This window comes from Myxocyprinus asiaticus, chromosome 19 (genome assembly GCF_019703515.2).
Source record: "Myxocyprinus asiaticus isolate MX2 ecotype Aquarium Trade chromosome 19, UBuf_Myxa_2, whole genome shotgun sequence".
In the NCBI taxonomy this organism is placed as follows: Eukaryota; Metazoa; Chordata; class Actinopteri; order Cypriniformes; family Catostomidae; genus Myxocyprinus; species Myxocyprinus asiaticus.
In genome coordinates this window covers 10,780,045-10,801,148 of record NC_059362.1, presented here as the reverse complement: position 1 = coordinate 10,801,148, position 21,104 = coordinate 10,780,045, and the positions used below count along the sequence as shown (strand labels likewise).

At 34.6% G+C, this 21,104-nt stretch overlaps 1 protein-coding gene across 2 annotated transcripts in view; it reads right to left on the bottom strand.

Annotated features, from left to right (window-relative positions):
* The window catches only part of LOC127410025 (ectonucleotide pyrophosphatase/phosphodiesterase family member 1-like), a 79,022-nt gene that overhangs the window by 40,882 nt on the left and 17,036 nt on the right, over nucleotides 1-21,104 (bottom strand). For both annotated transcript variants that reach the window (XM_051645012.1, XM_051645011.1), the window contains exons 5-17: nucleotides 19,281-19,341; nucleotides 17,335-17,432; nucleotides 16,518-16,597; nucleotides 13,209-13,328; nucleotides 10,955-11,064; nucleotides 10,739-10,804; nucleotides 10,511-10,583; nucleotides 10,260-10,368; nucleotides 7,025-7,156; nucleotides 6,827-6,858; nucleotides 6,589-6,716; nucleotides 4,942-5,011; nucleotides 791-878 (exon numbers count right to left, since the gene is read on the bottom strand). In XM_051645012.1, the coding sequence (XP_051500972.1) occupies nucleotides 791-878; nucleotides 4,942-5,011; nucleotides 6,589-6,716; nucleotides 6,827-6,858; nucleotides 7,025-7,156; nucleotides 10,260-10,368; nucleotides 10,511-10,583; nucleotides 10,739-10,804; nucleotides 10,955-11,064; nucleotides 13,209-13,328; nucleotides 16,518-16,597; nucleotides 17,335-17,432; nucleotides 19,281-19,341 (1,167 nt within the window). The remainder of the gene's footprint in view (nucleotides 1-790; nucleotides 879-4,941; nucleotides 5,012-6,588; nucleotides 6,717-6,826; nucleotides 6,859-7,024; nucleotides 7,157-10,259; nucleotides 10,369-10,510; nucleotides 10,584-10,738; nucleotides 10,805-10,954; nucleotides 11,065-13,208; nucleotides 13,329-16,517; nucleotides 16,598-17,334; nucleotides 17,433-19,280; nucleotides 19,342-21,104) is intronic.

Genomic DNA, 21,104 nt, shown 5'->3' with positions numbered 1-21,104 from the left:
ACTAAAAGGGGAAAAAGTCTATACAGAAATTAAGTTTTATATCCTTTCAAACATGATCATGATATTTCCCAATTGTCAAGTAAAAAATAAAAAAGATACCTTTAAGGAACCCTGGGTTCCCTCATAATTTCAATTCAGATTTGCAAATCGATTCGCAAACGAATGTTTGAGTCTGTTTTTTTTTTTTTTACCAATTTGACTGATTCAAAAGAATCAAATCAAAAGATTTAATTCAAAAGATTAATTTTGTGAATCGGACATTACCATCACCGAGCCGTACGTGGTTTACATTTGCAGCTGTGTTATTGTTGGCAGTGTTAAGTCACAAAAGTAACGAAAGTGTCTGGAGAAATGTATCAGAGTAAAAGTATACATTTTCTTTTCAAAATATAAGTAAAAGTGAAGGTCAACAAAACAGAAATATAATTTTTTTTTTTACATAAAACTGAAGTGTGTCATTTCTGCATCACTAGCACCACCAAACAGAATTGCAAAAATAAATATTGTTTTCAAAACAGCTTTACGAATTCACAGAACAAACAGATAGTCCCGTCCCCAACTGACACCACAGTCAGTGTTGGTGTGTAGAGTTAGACAGAAAAAAAAAATGGTGGGTTAATTTTAATTGCGTTTTTACAGTTTTCAAGAAAATTACACTGCAAATGTTTACTTAAAGTTGTCTCTGCATTTTAAGCTGGGATATGAGAAAGTATTTTAACACCGAAAAAGTCACACACTTCAGCTTTAAGTACAGTATTCCTTTGGATACTTCACATTAAACTGAACTTACCACATAGGAGGTTATAGACTTCAATGTTCTCAAAGGGAGCCACAGTTGTTTTATAATGCAACCCAGGTCCATATCCGATAAAAATGGTCTGCAAACAGTTGCATTTAGTTACTTAAATTACACTTCATTTACACTTGGCACTAGCAAACATTCAGTTGTTTCAGCACAAATCATTCTATTATGTTTAAACTATTTGGGTCAGTGGGGTACACTGGGCTCCAAAAGTCCACAAGTGAAAATGCTTTATTTTGCATTATTCTAATGTAAAACATTTTTTTTTTTCATTACAAATTATATTCTTAGCATAACTTGAAAGTGAAGAGTTGATTTAACATGAATTTCAGAATATGTTAGTATTTGGTATGTGCCCCATTTGCTTTATTGACAGCATGCACTTGAGTTAGCATGAGCTCCACAAAACCTAATGATTATCCAGAACGATTTGATCCAAAATGAATGCAAAGAAATCTGCATTAAGAAATTAACATGCTCCATGTTACAAATATGACTTAATTGGTTAGTCACCATAAAATAGTGCCGAACCTAAATATTTCTGTTGTAACGTTTTTCATTTTTGTTTTGTTCAATTCAAATTTGAATCCCAGATTTTCAATGTGGATTCAGACTTTTGGACCCCACTGTACACAGAGCAAGAGGGCCATGCATGTTTGTCAAAAACACCGGTAACAGCAAAAACAGATTCAAAACACGCCCCATCTACCCATAATAAAATGTTAGGTAAACTGTGCAGTTGCATTTGGAAAATAAGTGGGCGACAAAAAATGGCCACAAGAGCTCCAAAAACATTGAGTACAGTTAAAAATAACTGAAAGCACTTATTTTGATTTGCAGTCACAGAGAGACACACATTCCACTCGCCTCTGACCAAAAAGAAGGAATGCTTGAGTGGAAAGAACTAGACTGATCTAATTTCCTTGACACTGAATGTTTAATCCAAAAAATGATCTTCATTCCCTCTAACAGGAGATCTCTATTTCATTAAGATGACCTAAAGTTATTGCCATAATAACCATCCCTGTGGTTTCCTTGAAGTGCTTTGACTAGTTTGTACAATTTACCTCAGTCAGTCTCAAGAATTGTTTGTAAGCCCTACAGCTACAGTACATTACACATTCCTAGACAACCACATAGGCACAGGGGCACAGATGGGCGTAAGGCACAGGGGTGAATTCCACACACGTCACAGACATAAACAGCACTCTGCCACAGGTCCAAAATATGTCTCGCACATGTTTACAACAGTGTTGTTTTAACCTCTGCCAGTTTGAAGGAACATTGCTAAGTGTGAATCTGGAAAAAGTAAGTTAAAGTCAATGGAAAGTGGGTTAATTCAAAGGGCAGTGGATAAAAACCTTGGGTATCATGACCCCCTTCATGGGAATTTATCCAGAGCCTTTCATTTGAATTTAGTAATCCCCTGCTAATTACTTGGTCTTATAAAACTCATTACTTTCCTAAACAGAAGCTTGAACAGAGCCTAGAGCAGAAATTGAATGTCCAACTCTAAGTACTGTGCTGATAAGAAATGTGCATATGACAAATTTTCACTGGATTTAGGGGATTCTCACTGATTTTGTGGATGGGGTTATGCTGATGGGAAAGAAGGGAGGATTGCTGAGAAGAGAATGCTGGAGCACCCATGAAAAGCAGCTCACTGATGGCAGTTCTGCAACATGGGTTGATTTCAGCCTCAATACTTTTAAAAATATATTTTTGAAGGAACTGGTTTACTATTAAAGGAATTGTTCACCCCCAAAATGAAAATTATTTCTTTCTGATAAGTCTTTATTTACTCGCCCTCATGTTGTTCCAAACCCGTAGGACTTATTTGAATTATTTAGCAGAATGTCTATGCTGCTCTGTCCCTGGTCATAATTCACTTTCATTGTATAGAAAAGTGGCGATGAAAGTCAGTCCTGTTATGGGGGTGTTTTGCGGCTGCAGGAAACAACTATCCTGACTATGTGACTGACACCATGGATACTTTCAGGTATCGGGCCATTTTGGCATGAAAAATTTGATGCCTTCTGTGTGTAAATTGAAGCCCGGTGATCACTGGACTTTCCAGCAAGACAATAACACCAAGGATACAACCAAGTTGTCCAAAATCTGGTTCAGGGATAAGTCATGGAATGTCCTTAAATGGCCCTTTCAGTCCATCATTAAAATCCCATTGCAAAACTTTGTTGGGATTTCAAGGAAGCAGTGGCAGCACAGAAACCAAAGAATGTCAATGAGCTGGAAGATTTTGCTCATGAGAAATGTGTAAAAATTCTAATAGAGAGGTGTCCGAAGCCTGAGAACACTTACATGAAACATTTATTTGCTGTTATTAAGGATAAAGGATGCTCCACAAATGATTGACTTTGGGGGTTGAATATTTTTGACATGACATTTGTGAAGAGAATTAGTTATTTTTTTATTCTAAAATTTGGGTAAACTGAACTCTTTGTTCTCAAAATCACTCAAATGTATATTAAAAACTTACTTTTTTAAGGTTTTAGTTGATGTGTTTTAATTCACATCACCAGAATGTATTGCTGGTCAGGGGGGTTGAATAATTTTGATTGCAACTGTATTTACCTTAAACCAACACCTAAACCTAACCGATAGTGTTTTAAAAGCAAATGCAAAATGAAAAGCACATTTACTGAAGAAACTATGTCATTTCATGTCGCTTCAATGGCACTTTCGCTTCACTTTCACTTTTGTTTCGAGCGTCCTGGCTGGGCTGTCTGTGAGTCCAAAATCCAACATGCTACCAAGTGAGCTACCACAGAAGTTAATCACAATGGAATAAGTGTGTTAATGCAGGTGGGTCTGTAATACAGTCGTTAAAATTTATCGTTTTTCAAATGATGCATTAGAGTAAAAGCGTTTTGATAAAATAACATAGCAGGGTGCGTGTAATAGAGCGAAAAATAAGTGTTCTCAAAGTCCTAAACAGCCAAAGTACCTGTGATTTGTGTAAAAATATCGCATTTAGTGTAAAGAGAGCGGCACGCAAAAGTCTGTTTGCAAAAATTTAGTTATAGTAACGTTCATTCTTTGAGACTAGGTTGCATTTTCTTCAAAAAAAACTTTTTTGTTTTTTTTAAGAACTGAGGCTAAACCAGTAATAACTAATTATTGTAACTGTTTAAAATATGCTCTTCTTCTGTCAATACTGACATAAAAAAAAACTGATGGTTTGTCCTGCTTTTTATTATATTATCCCACTTCCTTTTTACACTTTTGTTGTAGTCAGGTAATGTTTATTCATAAAGCTCATTTAAAAGTGACATATGTTGAGCTAAAATACTGTTCAGCTGACGCAAACAATATTATTGGATATTCACTAAATTATTGTACATAGATTACTGTTATAGATTGTTTTATAATGTGCTAACAAAGTCCTGTTAAGGTAATTCAGTTCAATTTTCTACGTAGGCCTACTCTTATCTACTTTAATGGTGAAAGACTAAAATCTCCAAAACAGTTTGTAAAGATTAAAAACAGTTTCAATAACATATTTCAAATCAGCAATAAAATGACACCAATGGTATCATACATTTTGATAATTTAGCTCAAATCACACTAAAAACTGTTTTCAAGCTGGTCTAAAATAAACAAACTCCATCAAAAAGGCTAAATGGCTCTTTTAACTGAAAGGCGGGACTTCCATTTCTAATGCATTTTTATACTTTTTTATATGCATTTGTCATTCTCCAGTGTTTATTATTTTTCAGTGTATCTGGTGTTAGTCAGCTGATATAAAATGAGTTATTTCTTGATTTTTGTTCTTTCTTTTCTTTTACTGACATCTTGCTTTAGTCATTTAAAAATTATTATTACTGAGAACAATACAATTTACTCCAAGAAGATGGTCATAATGTTATGACAACAATTACAGTAGGAATGTGGATTGATATTGCTAATTCTACTGAAGTGGATGGTTTATGAATTATTGTCCATGACTTTCTGCTCATGAGATCAAATGAATCACACACAAGTTGCTTTGGTAAGAAAGCGTCTGCTAAAAGTATACATGTATTAATATATGACTGTGCTTGCAAATGTGTAATAAACTTATTTACTTCTATAATACAAGGCATGCATGTTTGGAATACAACAGTGTTTTAAACACCAACCTGCATGTTTTTGAAGACATTATCTGAGCCATGAAAGCCACCACTGCAGTATTTAACTTCACTTGGTTGCCTGTGAACCAGGTTGAGAAGAAGGGAAATTTAAAAAACTAAAATGTACAAAATTAATGAAGAACAAAAGTGACAGTGAGCCAATGAAATATAACCATGAGAAACAAACATCATGATCAATGTGCAGGGTTGGGGTGTAATGGAATACAAGTAAAGGGAATTATGTATTTAAAATGCTAAATATTAGTAGCTGTATTGCATTACAGTTACAATTTAAATGGTTGGTAATCAGAATAAAGTTTTATTCCTAAAGTATTTTGATTACTGATGCAATCTGAAGAGTGTTTGAACAGTGTTTGCAAGCAAGTTTGGAGTAGCAGAAACAGTAAACTCGTTTTAATTTTTATGTGAACATTTAGCTTTATGCTAAGCTAAAATGCTTTTTCTAGCCATTTTACATGCACCTGCTAACAGGCACAAATTTATTATTTCTATGAAGAAAATCCATGCTAGATAATATATTTTTTTCTCTATTAAGACCTCATATATTATGGCAAAAATCTTCACAAAGTCAAAACAAATTTAAAAAATCTGCCAGTGCTTAAGAATAATCCAGAGTAATTACATTACATTACTGACGACGAGTAATCTAACAGAATATGCTACAAATTACATTTAACAACCTGTATTCTGTAATCTGTAGTGGAAAACATTTTAAAAGTAACCCTCCCAACCCTGTCAATGTGACAAAAGCATACTCTTAAATATACACATACCTTTGAGTGAAATGCAAAACGGAGGTCTACTAATAAAAATATTCAACTTTTAGTTAGCATTTAGAAATCGAAAGGTTTACAAATTCATTAGCAACTTCAAATGTCTATGAGTATAATCTTGAACTTTAAAAAAAAAATGTATGAATGAAATACAGTACTTTATCCAAAAAAATTGGTAACTCTTTACAATAAGGTTGTATTTGTTACCATTATTTAACTACTTTAGTTTACATGAACGAACAACGAACAATACTTTTACAGCACTCATTACTTGGTTAATGTTTATTTCAACATATACTAATACATTTGTCAAATTAAAAGTTGTATATGTTAACATTAGTTAATGCATTATGAATTAACGTGAATTAAAAATGAACATTTGTATAAATTAACATAAACCAAGATTAATAAATGCTGTTATAATAGGCTATAGTTCATGATGCCTAATGCATTTACTAATGTTAACAAATAGAACCTAATTGTAAAGTGCTCATGTCATTCCAAACTTGTATGCTGTTATTATTTCTGTGGAACACCAAAGTAGAGCAGCCCGTCATACAATGACAGTTCCTAGATACATAAAAGCACTACAAAATTGTCCATACAACTCATGCTCCATATTCTAAGTCCTCTGAAGTGCGAGCAACAGACCCAATGTAAATTATTCACTGATAATTTTTGATAATCTCACATCTGCCGAAGCTCGCGTCTAGCCCACGTCCGCATTCAGATTTAAAAATATCAAACCGATGCCATTAGCCTCACAACGACATTGGTTCTCTCATGTGACCTTCACTATAGGACATCATTTGACATAACAAGCATCAGATATGTTTTATAAACATCAGAAGCACAAACTTACAATGCTGCTTGCCACTGCGGCTTCATGTAGAGATGTGCTCTCTCGATACGTATATGTTTCGCAAAGTGAAGCCGTTTGGGCAGGTGCTCCTTGAGATAGGGCCGCATCGGCTGATCAGGTTCCACACACTTCGAAACACAAGAATTTCATGAGGTGAATCTGAGACTGTAGGTTACAATGAGATTAAGTAGAAGATATGGTCTATACATAGTGTAGAGATGTTGAGACAGGGTCATACCGAAAGGTTTTTCACCAGACCTTCATAATCGACTGCCAGACGAATAGAGGAACAGAGAAGAGAGTGATCATTTGTGTTTTCACTAATGTGAGGATTACATACATTTAAATAATTTTTCTGAAATTATTATTTTTATAAATACAAAAGACACTCAAGTGCAAATGTGTGGTGGGAAAGACGTTTTTAGAATTGGCTTACAGGTGAAGAATTCAGCAGGCAAACGTCTGGGCCGGACTCTGGCTGCAGGGCCTTGGATGACAGTGATGTCATTTATGTTTTCCAGGTATCTGGAGACGTATGCAGCTTTTTCACATGATGCTTCTTCCATCCCTGCATTTGTATAGACAAACAGCAGGACTCTCAGGTATAATTCAAAATAAACTTCGATTTTGCACAGCCCGATCTCATGAAAATGACATGATAGTGACGACATTTTTGCAAAATGACATTCGTGGATCATGACTTGTATCAAGGCTGCTTCGTGGTGAAAGCAAGTTAAATTTTCTCCCAAAGCGATGAGGTTTTTAAGGTTAATGTTCTATCGAGTTTTAAATCTACAAAGCCTAACTCCCTACCCTAAACCTAACCGATAGTGTCATAAAAAGCAAATCTGAGATGGTGCTCCATTACACTTACAGAATTTAGGGTAACAATTTAAATGAATGTTCTCTTTGGTAATGGTTTATTAATAGCTAATAATTAAGTGACGAATGTATGATAAATCATTTATATGCTGTTATAGCAACATTCATAAAAAAGGAAACTCATCTGTAATACCTGACACTAGGTAGCCTTCTTACCTCACCTATTATTAATTATTAATACAGATTTTCAACATTAGTTACCTATGAAAATGTAACTTACATGTTATTAATGCTTAATAACACTTATTTAACATTCGTTACCCATGAAAATGTAACTTACATGTTAGTAATGCTTAATAAAACTTATTTAATATTAGTTACCCATGAAAATGTAACTTACATGTTATTAATGCTTAACAACTAAGACTAGGTAAGTTCTGACACCACTCAGAGTAGCACCATTCTTTTGACAAACACGTGACAAGGAATATGACAACACAAGTGAGTCAAGACGTTACAGTAATTAATATAAACACAAAGCAGACAGAAGCAATTCCTCTTTTTAATCTCATTAAATTAATTTATTTTTGTCTGCATAGCAACATAAATCATGAATTAGGGCATTTCTGTTTTTATTATTACATGTATGAATAAATGCATTTATTAAGGATTTATAACATGTTAGTTAAAATGCTCACTATTTGGCAAGTATTGCATGAATAAGTCATGTTGTTATAACCACATATTAAGGATTTATAATGCATTTGTAAATTACTTATTAGTCATTAATAAACCCCTTTGTAAACCTTAACAAAGGGATTATTAATGTAGTTACCGAATTCAAAGTCTGAATTATCCACTTCATAATGCATTTTAGATCATTCAAAACATGATATTTTTTTCTCTCACTTAAGTGTCAAAGATAGCATATAATTAGCTTTTGGCTGACAGTAACAGCTTACAGCCCAACGTCCACTTCTTTCATGATATTTTTTATGTGAGAACTAATTAAAGATCAGTGATGCAACTGAACTGCAGTACATCAAAACACACAAGCTCAATACGCCTTCACAATTACTCCAACCACAAAAGCAGAGTGACAGAGAGACGATTAAAAAACCAAGAGTCAAAATTAGTATGTAAGCAAGCCCTATGGTGTACTTCAAGGGCAGGGGACATATGGGCCTACCCCACACGCTTTTAATTTGGCCCAATCACAAATGAAGGCACACTTCAGGCAGATGTCACTGCTCATGAACTTCTCTGCCCACCCATAGAAGCATAATTGAAAGCTAAAAGACAATCAAGGAAAGAACTTTGAAGGTTTTCTCTTTAAATAATGTAATGACTGATGTGAGATACATGCTTTGTGGGATACTGTCTACATCTAATCCTTAAATTTCCCAACAAAAAGGCCTGTCTGTCTTGGTATGAACATCTAACATGACCAGACTTAATAACTCTGTAATAGCACTAGCTAAAATGGTTTCAGTATACACTGGCGGCCAAGGAAATTGGCTCTTTAATTCACCAAAGTGGCATTCAGCTGATGACAAAGTACAGTCAGGACATTACTGATGTAAAAAACAGCACCATCACTATTTGAAAAAAGTCATTTTTGATCAAATCTAGACAGGCCCCATTTCCAGCAGCCATCACTCCAACACCTTATCCTTGAGTAATCATGCTAAATTGCTAATTTGGTACTAGAAAATCACTTGCCATTATAACAAACACAGTTGAAAGCTATTTGGATCATTAAATAAAACTTAATATTGTCTTTGTGTTTGTTTTTGAGTTGCCACAGTATGCAATAGACTGGCATGTTTTAAGGTCAATATTAGGTCAAAAACTCGTCAGTCAATCATTGTTTTGAGGAATGAAGGCTATACAATGCTTGAAATTGCCAAAAAACTGAAGATTTCATACAAAGGTGTACACTACAGTCTTCAAAGACAAAGGACAACTGGCTATGACAAGGACAGAAAGAGATGCGGAAGGCCAGATGTACAACTAAACAAGAGGATAAGTACATCAGAGTCTCTAGTTTGAGAAATAGACACCTCACATGTCCTCAGCTGACAGCTTCATTGAATTCTACCCGCTCAACACCAGTTTCATGTACAACAGTAAAGAGAAGACTCAGGGGTGCAGGCCTTATGGGAAGAATTGCAAAGAAAAAAACACTTTTGAACAGAAAGTCAAAAAGAAAAGGTTAGAGTGGGCAAAGAAACACAAACATTGGACAACAGATAATTGGAAAAGAGTGTTATGGATCTTAACCCCATTGAGCTTTTGTGGGATCAGCTAGACTGTAAGGTGCGTGAGAAGTGCCCGACAAAACAGCCACATCTATGGCAAATGCCACAGGAAGTGTGGGGTGAAATGTCACCTGAGTATCTGGACAAACTGACAGCTAGAATGCCAAGGATCTGCAAAGCTGTCATTGCTGCACATGGAGGATTTTTTGATGAGAACTCTTTGAAGTAGTTTAAGAAGTTCTGAAATAAAATGTCAAATTGTAATAGTAATTTTTCATGTATTTTTATACATTGTGATGAGTTGAATGCCACTTTGGTGAATAAAAGTACCAATTTCTTTCCATAAGAGCAAAATCTGAAAAAAATTCCAAACTTTTGGCCGCCAGTGTACATTGAGAATGCAAAAGTATGCAATAAATCTTTATTAATGACTGATGTCAATATACTATAGCATGTTCCACAAAGTTTGTAATTAAGAAAGTCTCCAAATATATTTTGTCTTAATTGCAACAGTATATCTATTACAACTTTCAAGATCATATACAGTATGGTCTCATGGTGAAGTGGAAAAAACATAACAGCCCTCACCGTGGTCAGAGAGCAGAATCAGGTTGACACATTTGTCCAACTGTCTTTCCTTGAGACCCTCCAACAATAGCCCAATCAATCTGTCAACATTCAGTAAAGCCTCAATCACCTGCAACACAAAGATTACAACACTTTTCTGAATCAAAAACATTTTCTACTTTACTGTTTAAACAGGAAATACATCAACACAGGAAGTCCAATTGTGCTTGTTTTTCATTCTGTGAAAGTATCTTAAAATAACTTCAGTTTACCTGGCTGCTCATTGGTCCGAATCGATGGCCAGCAGAATCAGGCTCTTCAAAGTATAAGGTGTAAAAGTCTGGCCTAAAAGAGAATATTTAAAATATGCCAATGGTTTATTTTAAACTTGACTGTGGCAGAAGTCACTTTCAATGTACAATCCATATACTGGACAGAGGCAGAGCAGACCTAATCAGCAGAAATTAGATTTTAAAAAAAAGACAATGGAATAGCATTACCTTTTTCCTTCAGGCAAATGCAACCATTTAAAAATTTCTGCCACCCTCTCTTCAAATGGGATGTTTCTAAAGAAAGAAACAACAAATGTGTTCTTTGCTCTTTGTGTGTTTCAGAGCTGATTAGAAAACGTCAGAATATTAGTTTCTCATAATGGTTTTAAAATGCTAAAATCCAGTCCATGAAAATGGACATCATGTGATAGTGTAAATATCCACCTGTCATACTTCTTCCAGAAATTGGGGTATTTTCCATTGACTTTCACATCTGATCCAGGCCAGAAAAAAGTTGCTGTTTTAAGTTTGTGTTTCATGGCTGTGAGCCAAACCTAAAGACAGTCACAGAAAGAACTGGATAAGAGAGGACAGAGAAGATGTACTGCAGGAAATATGTGTCGTTAAAAAATAAATATGTTGGTGGCATAATACAAAAATAGCAGCAGTATAATTTTCAGAAATCAATATCAGCACAGAAAAGTATGTTTGCCCTTATGAACAGTCTTGGGTGTAACATGTTACAAGTAGCATGCGTTACGTTGTTAGATCACTTTTTGCATGGCTTTTGGAATTTACAACATGATATCCAAGTCACTTTTTCAAATAAGTAGCGGGCCGGCCAAAACTTCTCCCTTCCTGAAAACATAGTCAAAGCCCTATGCAATGTACTGTTTGTCACAATTGTGCATACACTTCAAACCGCACAACATCTATGCAACGACTAGCACAGGGCTAGTCGTTGCATGCAAACTATGTCCACACTTTTCCACTGTAAAACAAATACCCCTTTGAATTTAAAAACACCTTTAAGCCAAGCATATTGATAAGAGAGGGAAAGCTTCGGTAATACACAAGAAGGCCTAACTCATGCATTATTTTCCAGAAAAAGTCATGATTTAATATAATTAGTTACTTTCATTAAGAGTATCACATAATGTAACATGTTACTTTTGAAAGTAACATTCCCCAATCCTGCTTATGAAAGTGGCTTCAAAAGTCATTTGTTCAGATTTTGAGGAATTGGCCAGTTTCTGTTTCATCCATTCCTTTGAAAGAACAAATAAAAAGCTATAATTGATTCAGATTCGTGCAAGCACGTCTGCAGTCGGAAGCCACAAAGCCAGCTTCTGTAATTACTGTAAAAGAAACCTCTCGGGAAGAGAGCATTCATTATATTGTTTTGTCTCAGACAGATGTCATGTTTTGTCTTAGCAACAACCACTCCTTTTCCGAAGCAAATCCCTGTATCTTCTACCAGAACTGAGCTAGACTGGGTGAGAAAAGAAGCTTCAGGACTGAGAGGGTTCTTTGAAACCACTAATGCACAGCAGATATCTGATCACACTCACTTTTGTGGTTTGTTATGCTCATTTTGTAAATCTGTTAAAGTGTCTATACATTTTACAATTTTCATGGCTGAAGTACAAAATCGTAGATACCTACTCTGTTATGGTTGTCTGGTTATTGCCACACTTTATGCTACAAGATATTACCAGCTGGGTCACCCCTACAACTTGGTTACCAATTGTGCAACATTTCAGTGGATAACCAACCCTTACAGACTAAATATCTTTACACAGCTTTCACCTTTATTGATAACCCATCTATGAGACATGTACAAGAACTTTTGTGCCCACCTCAGTTCCTTCTCATTATACAGTTATCAAAATGTTTAAAATAGACATAACCACATTTGACCACTAAATCTAATATCTAAAGATAATTTTTTGAACCTTTAAAAAAAGGACATTGAAGGGTTCTAAACTGAGTTTAAAGCTTTCAAAATTAAATACTTTAAGGAATAGTTCACCCAAAATAAAAATTCTCTCATTTACTAACCCTAATGCCATCCCAGATGTGAATGACTTTCTTTCTTCTGCAGAACACAAACAAAGATTTTTAGAAGAACATTTTAGCTCTGTGGGCCAATACAATGCAAGTGAATGGTGACCAGACCTTTCAAGTGGTTAAATCTATGACTTCAAAAGTGATATGATAGGTGTGGGTGAGAAACAGGTCAATATTTAAGTCCTTTTTTACTCTAAATCTCCACTTTCACTTTCACATTCTGAATGTGAAAGTGAAACTGGAGATTTAAAGTTACAAAGGACTTAAATATTAATCTGTTTTTCACCCACACCTATCATATCGCTTCAGAAAACATACATTAAATTATTGAAGTCGTATGGATTACTTTTATGCTGCCTTTTTGTGATTTTTGGAGCTTCACAGGTCTGGTCACCATTCACTTGCATTGTATGGACCTACAGAGCTGACATATTCTTCTACAAATCTTTGTGTTTATGTTCTGCAGAAGAAAAAAAGTTACATTTGTGGGTGGCATGAAAGTGAGTAAATGATGAGAGAATTTTCATTTTTGAGTGAACTATCCCTTTAAATAATCATGAAAGAAGTCATCTAAACTCCATAACCACACATCTGTACATTTATGTTTTATGTGTGTACATATACTCACTGGTTCACCCTGGTACCATGAAGGATTGAATTTCTCTTCTACTTTCAAACTGAAAGAGGCATTGCGGGTGACATCATACATCTTATTGTCCACAATGCCATGGGATTCTGGATATAGACCCTGCAAAGAAAACTTTGTGTGAAAACTTCATTTCCCTCATTAAATAATAATTGGGATGACAAAAACTTGATTCCAAAAGCTTTTTGGTTACATTTTTAATTTTTGGTGTCTGCATTACTACACAAAGACAACTAAAATAACCATTAACCCTTAAATGCAGACCTGGGACCTCATTCCACCCCCTGTATCTCATCCATTTTTTGGAGTTGTGCCCAAACCTCTTTAGTATTCCTCAATCTATTTCTTATAAATAGTTCAAAACACAAAAAAAAAAAACAAAAAACAAAAAAAAAAAATGTCAAAATTGCAACAATGTTTTTTTTTTTTTTAAATAATGGTTTAAGTACTAAAAGTGTATAAGGTCTTTAGAGACCCGAGGTATGTAAGTGTCTGTTTGTTTTTTTCGCACTTCCGTAAATTATATTTCGTTATCATTATTTAATATCTATATGAGTTTCTATCACAGGATATCTATAGCTTTGTTTATTACAAGAGAAATGAATACTATATTCATACAAATAAATATTAAATCATGTTTATTTTCTGTGCAACAATGAATTATCAACAATGGTAAATTATCTGTATTCCATTTGCGTCACATAGATATTATGCTTGTTATTTCTTACTCAAGGTGGCGCTGATGTTTCAGTGATTGATTTGATTTTCATTTGATATTGCTACCTGATGTAGAAACAACATTGATGTAAACTATAGCAAGTGTAACACATGAACAGTATGATATGACTATTGTCATTTGGGTGTACTACTAAAATTATGTAAGTAGTTCATCTATTTAGACTCAATAAGTGCCTGAGAAAATACATGTGTGTAACATGTAACTTAGGTGTATCTTGTGTGTATATTATGTGTTATGTGAAGCTCAATATGTGTTTGACAGACAATTGCTGTCTCCCTCGTGTTTCCTAGGACTCTTATTTTGAAGTGTTTCCCCCAGACTACGTTACACAGTATGCACTGCCCTCATCACTGCCATCTGTTCCTCATTGTTCTCACCTGTTTTTCATTCCCTCATTAGGCCTTGTATGTATAAATACCCTCTTGTTTAGTTCCTCCTTTGACAGTTCTTGTTTGTTGTTTTGAGTTCCCATTTGTTTGTTGCACTGTCATTTTTTATTAAAGCCTGCAAATAGATCCTACGTCTCCCGTCTCATCTCAGCAACTACCAGTGACAGTTGCATCTCATGAAATGTCAGTGTGAAAATAATGAATCCTATTCTAGATTTGTCCTGATTTGTTGCATTATCTCTTTGATATATCAAAATATACTTTATTTTATTATTTTCTAATTGTCTTGAAAATATTTTGAAAATTTGACACTATCTGGGCATTTTTTTCTGGGCATTCACATCCATTTTTGATAGATGTAAGTGTCTCTAAAGTCCCGAATATATAAGAGTGTTTGGGAAAATTACTATGCATTTAAGGGTTAAAACTATTCCTTTATGCATCAACTGCTAACAGCCTGAATGTGAAACTACAGCACAACAAAAATGAGCAGCTACAATTAAATCGACATATTAGACACTATGAAGGGGAAGAGGCCAACAAATTAGAACATGAAGGTGCATCGTTTTGTGGGAACTTGAGGGTGATGATAATGCAAGAAAAATGAATCGAATTATGCAACCAAAGACTGGGCTCTGCTTGATCAGCCCTCAGCTAAAGAGAAGGGCAAAGCTAATGAACTGAGCTGATCCATAAACTACCATGGAACTAATTATAACTAATGAAATATTCCAGGTTCAATAAAAATTATGCTCAATCGACAGCATTTGTGGCATAATATTGATTACCACAAAAATGAATTTCGACTCGTCTGTCCTTTTCTTTAAAAAAAAAAGCTAAAATCTGGGTTCCAGTGTGGCACTTACAATGGAAGTGAATGGGGACAATCTGTTAATGTTCAAATACAACTTATTTCAAAGGTATAACCACAAGATGTAAATAATATGGGTGTTAACATGATTTTAGTGTGATAAAATCTAACTAACCTTTTCTATGTAAAGTTCTAGCCAATTTTACAACTTCATTGCCATGATGATGTAGTCAACAAACCCTAAAACGACTGTAAAAATGACGATTTGAACAACTTCACAGCTTAAATAATACACAAGTTTTAACAGAAGAATTAATGCAAGTGCTTTTATAAAATTATAAGCTTCACTTTTCTACCTTTAACATTTCTGACCCCATTCACTTCCATTGTAAATGTCTCACTGTAAGCTCCATTTTTGCTTTTGTTATAGAAAACTATTTTTGCGGTAATGAACATTATGCCAAAAATGCTATCGATTGAGCTTTACTTGTATTGAACCAGTAATATTCCTTTAACTTATGTATGTTTTGACTCATTTCCTAAAAAAGGAGAAAAAAAGATTGCCAACTTTGAAAAAGATAATTAACAAACTGCAAATGTGTGACAGTTATATAAAATATTCTTAATATCTCACATACTTGTATGAATCAACTCATAGAAGTTGCTCAATGTAAAAAACCCTTACCCTTTCATCTCTGAGGGTGTTTCAGTGGCACACCCTAAATTAAAGGCTTATAATAAAAAATAAAAAAGGAGGGTCAAGTGTTTGGTATCATTGTAAAGAAAACTTTTCAGATGTTTTAATGATATAGATTATGATACATTCTGAGACTCTCAGCCTAAGAAACTGTTGAAAAATCACAAAAGCAATTTAGCCAAAAATGTACTTTTTCTGATTTTTCTGATTTGACATTATACAGTATATCTCTGGGTATAAATAAGGTAGCTCCGAAAAACTGCTTTTTTTCCCCAATCATGTCAACTGTATCCAAGAAAAAATTTGTGTTGATACGACAAAGCAATCAAAAGTTATAGCATTACAAAAATTATTTATCAGTGTCCAAAAACATCTCCAAGTGTCCAAAAGCCTCTCCAAACAAATAAAACATAATTGTACATAAGAACTAATTACACATGCAAACACAAACAATGACTAAAGGTTTGCATAATAAAGGTTTGCATAATAATGAGATTTCACAGAACGAGTGCCATTTGATTCAATGAAGCCGGCAGGCCCATCCGAGCTTAAAGGGTTAACCATGCAAACATGTTACTGTGATTACATTTTGACATGTATAATGCATGTAGCTTTTTATGAACAATTAGTGGATTAACTTCTACCTGTCACTTACTGTCACTATGGTGTAATGATTTGGGAAGGTCTTAGTAGGATAAGCAGGCCGCATATATGGCGTTGAGGTCCCACATTTTCCTGATAAAACAAGATGCAAAGTTAATTCACAACAGGACAGAAATCTTTCTAAACACTGTGATATAATGATATTAAAGGGACAGGAATAAATGTAAAAACTATTAGGGATTGCTGTATGAACTGCTGGAATTGACCTTCACAGAAATCCACATAACAGAATGAGAATAATAACATCTCTATATTATATGCAGGCCCAGACAGAATTTGTAGAATTTTTTCAAATGTTCTATGCTTGATTGGATTTCCCCCAATTCTGGATGGATTTGAACAGTGCACCCATGTTAAACATGTGCATGACCAAAGTCCTTTTAAGGCAAGTCAGGTCACTCGGTGACCATATTAGTAATGCCTCTGGGCAGCTATTAGTTTCTATGCAAGTAAAGCTAGTAACTACTTAATCATAATTATAACTAAACGAAATCTCCAAAACGTCAAGATTATGATGAAATAACATATTTCAAATCAGCAATAAAATGTGACAACAAAGGTTTGATGACTTGTGTTTCTTTAGCTTAAATTAAATTTTCAGGCTGATCCAGCTAATGCCCAGCTAGATACACTGTTGGACTACTATAACAATGCAAAACGGGATCTGTGGAGAACTGTTTCATGCCATAATTCTTAAGATTATAGTAACAAATATTTGAAGTATCATATGGTTTCTGTAGGTTTTAATATAACAACTCCATTTATTGAGCTAAAAGGGTCAAACTTTAGATTGACTTTATGTGACATACTGAGTTTGTTGATGACTGGAAGCATGCTGCTGTATGCTGTCATGTATCCTGCCCTGAATCCATCCAGAGACAACAGGAGCAGCGGCGGTTTAGAAAATCTGAGGGAAAAGATTTGTGTTTTTTTAAATATATGCTTTTCATACCATGCAAGAAACAAATGTAACTTCCCCTTTTAGTTGAATGCTTAAGTACTCATGCTTGGTTAAAAATAGCATTGGAACATGAGCACTGTTTCAACCAGAGGACAGCTGATGTAGATTTTTGGCTATGTTGGGAATTGCATACTACCTTACTTCTTACTTTTGCTGCAGGAAATAGTATTTATACTGTGTGCACTCTATACAGTGTGCAAATTTCTATATGAAAAGTATACTCAGATGATCTACTACATTTGCCAAAATGAGCACTACAACAGAGCTTACTACTTGACCTTCCATTTCTATTTCGGTGAATGAACCAGAAGTATCACCCGTGAATTTCAACATTTCTTTCTTGACTCATAAATTGATCAAACTGCTAAATGTTTTGCTAAGTTTTTATACAAAATTCGATTAAAAGTGCAAAATAGACTTTATTTCCAAGATGTTAACTAAACGGCACTCATTAAATTAAACACCAGTGGTTTAATAGACGTGCTTTAACAGTAAAAATTCCCAGGAACATTTTGTCCTCTGCTTGAAAAATGTCATTTGTTTGTGTGTTAGATGTCTTACTTTGTAATGGCAACACTATAAAGTTAGAGACCTATCAAAATCTCATTAGAGACCTATCAAATCCAGCCATCCTAAACCATTCACATAAATATCCTTCAACTGCAAAGCATGCAGAAAGAAAGAGCGAAGGGAATTATACATAAAACCTAGTATTGTCAGACCACTCGATTTCAAAGTATTACAAATGAAAATAATAAGACCTCCAGGGCCTGATTAAATGTATATGTCCACTGTAACGTAATGTGCAAATATCCTGAACATCCAAATTATTTGGAGTGTCATAATGTTTTTCTCAATGTTTTGCATTCCCCTACATAGTAATCATACATTTAAAAAAGTAAAAAAGAAGCATATGGCTCATTAAATTGACTATTCATGTTAATGCCAATGAATGGCATTATGGGCAAAGCTGAAAGTATTTTAGTTTATTGTAGCTAATGGAAAAGACAACATTGACCAAACAGTCCATTTACTCAGATTCAGACATAAACACACATGCCTAAACATTTCTCTGTGCATCGAAATAGAATCAAAAACAGTGGCGAGAAAAAGTATGTGAACCCTTTGGAATTACCTGCATTTATGTCTAAATTTGTCTTAAAATCTGGTTTGATTTTCATCCTAGTTACAATAATGAATATACACAATCTGTTTTAACTAATAACGCACAAATTATTGTACTGTCCTTGTACATATTGAATATATCATTCACACATTCACAGTGAAAAAGTATGTGATCCCCTCGGCTAATGACGTCAACAAAAGCTAATTAGAGTCAGGAGTTGGGAAACCTGACATCCAATTAATGAAATGAGATTAGGGCCATGCCTCGCAAAAAAGAGATCTCAGAAGTTCTACGATCAAGAATTGTTGCTTTGCATAAAGCTGGAAAGGGTTAAAAAGTCATCTCGAAGAGCTTAGATAGATCTGTCCGCAGTTAGACAAATTGTCTATAAATGGAGATGATTTAGGACTGTGGCTGCTCTCCTTAGAAGTGGCTGTCCAGGCAAGATGACTCAAAGGGCACACTGCAGTATGCTTAATGTGGTAAAAACCATAGAACTGTAGAGCAACAGCTAAAGACTTGAAGGAATCATTGGAACTGGTTAACATCACTGTTCATGAGTCTACTTTATGGAAAACATTAAACAGGCATGGTTTCCATGGCAGGACACTAAATTAGACAAGATATGGTCTTTTCAACAGTCTCGTTTATAAACATAAAACTGTTACCCAGCAGGACATTGAGGAGTCCTTATTTCCTCACAGTCCTCTTCAAGCCAAATTTTTGCACCTGTGAAACAAAACAGAAACAAAAAGACAGTATTAATAGCTCATTCGAAACTCTGGCCAGGTGTATCTGTTATTTTGCCATTTAATTTTCTAAAGTTAGCATCAACTGATTGAGTGAGAAAAGAGAAATGAAAGGGAAATGAGGAATAGGGTTGGGTGTTGGTTGAAATTTGGGTGAGGAATAGGGTTGAACTGACAGCCACAGAATCACAATAACATTACACATCCATTTTCAGACATAATCAATCAAGAATGAAAGCCAAACTTCAGGAACACAGCCTTTCTAACCTTCTAATGGCATGAACAATTGGATCCAGGAAACATAGTCCAGGCAGTATTTCAAGTGATATTAATTAGCTGCCAGCAGGTTATGGTACTGAAAACAAGGCAGTGATTGTGCAGATAAACATTACTGAGTTAAACCACTCCTGAAATTATGAGCAGACACTATTTTGTTTATTACACAGTGTCATGTATGACCAATTTTTGTGTTCAGAAGGTTTTAAGAGCAGACATAAGTGCTGATCCAATGCATCCATTGCAGCTACTTCCAGAAATCTTAAGCTTTCACACAAATATTCTGACAAGAAGTATGTACGTCACTATCAGCCATTCTGTCCAACATGCCCAAAAAGAGACAATCCCTTAAATATGTGATTAGTGAAAATATTTAAAAGAAAAACAACTGCCGATGAAAATAAAGTTTAGAAACTTCACTGCTCTTTATCCTGCTGAGTAGAGATGAGCTCCAGGACCAAGCAACTTCAAAGACAAATCCTACCGATCCAACACCACTTCACAGGCTTGCCACAAAACAGATGTTAAAAGCTAAAAAAGAAAACTTAAGCAGATGTAATGCTACCCTCTCAGTTGCAAGATGTCCAAATAGCAAGATATGAGACAATAAGGCAAGAAACAAAGTTGCAGTTCTAAGATTTAGGGCTCTTTTATCGTGACCGCGTTAGGTGCGGCGCAATGTGCAACGACCGTGCGCAACATCTTATTTAATTTTCATGAGTGCACTAATTCAAAGCGAAATTTTTGTGCCAGCGCAAAAGCGCAAGTGGGTATCTGTGGGTGTATGCGCACAAACTGTGGGTGTATTGTATGTTAATGCAAAGCGCAATTTGCTAATTTCCTGAGAAATAGGTCAAGACATTTCACAACCACGTCTGTTTTCAGTGCAAAGTCTAAAGTCAGTTCCTCTATTTGCAGTTTGGAGATTCCACCAGCATGTGGTAATAAAGTTAATGCACAAACTCTGAAAATACAGAGGAACATCAAATTATGTCCCTGATGATCACTGTTGTAGCTGTTTTATGAAACAAAAATGTATGAGATTTGTGTTAATCTTTTTAGAGGTCATGGTTTATTTTTTAATTAAAACTATTATTATTATTGTTATTATTGTTGTTATTATTATTAGGTTTATATTTACAATTGTATTTATGAACTGATTTGTATTTAAATGTTTCCACCTGTTGTCGTTTTAAGTCACTGCAAAAGAGGCCGGTGGAGAGGGTAAAATGCTTGGATTTTACAGGAGGTGGTTAAATAGGATTTTTTTTTTTTTTTTTTTTTTATTATTTTTTTGACCACTTTGTTATTTTGATAATATTTTAGTTTCTTTTGAAGTGTAATTTGAATTTAGAAATATTTTTGGTTGAATTTATTTTCGTTTCATTAAATGATTTAAATTTTTAAAGCAAAATTTTTTGAGTCATTCATTTTCCATGCATATAAAAGTTGCGTGTCACTGTCAAA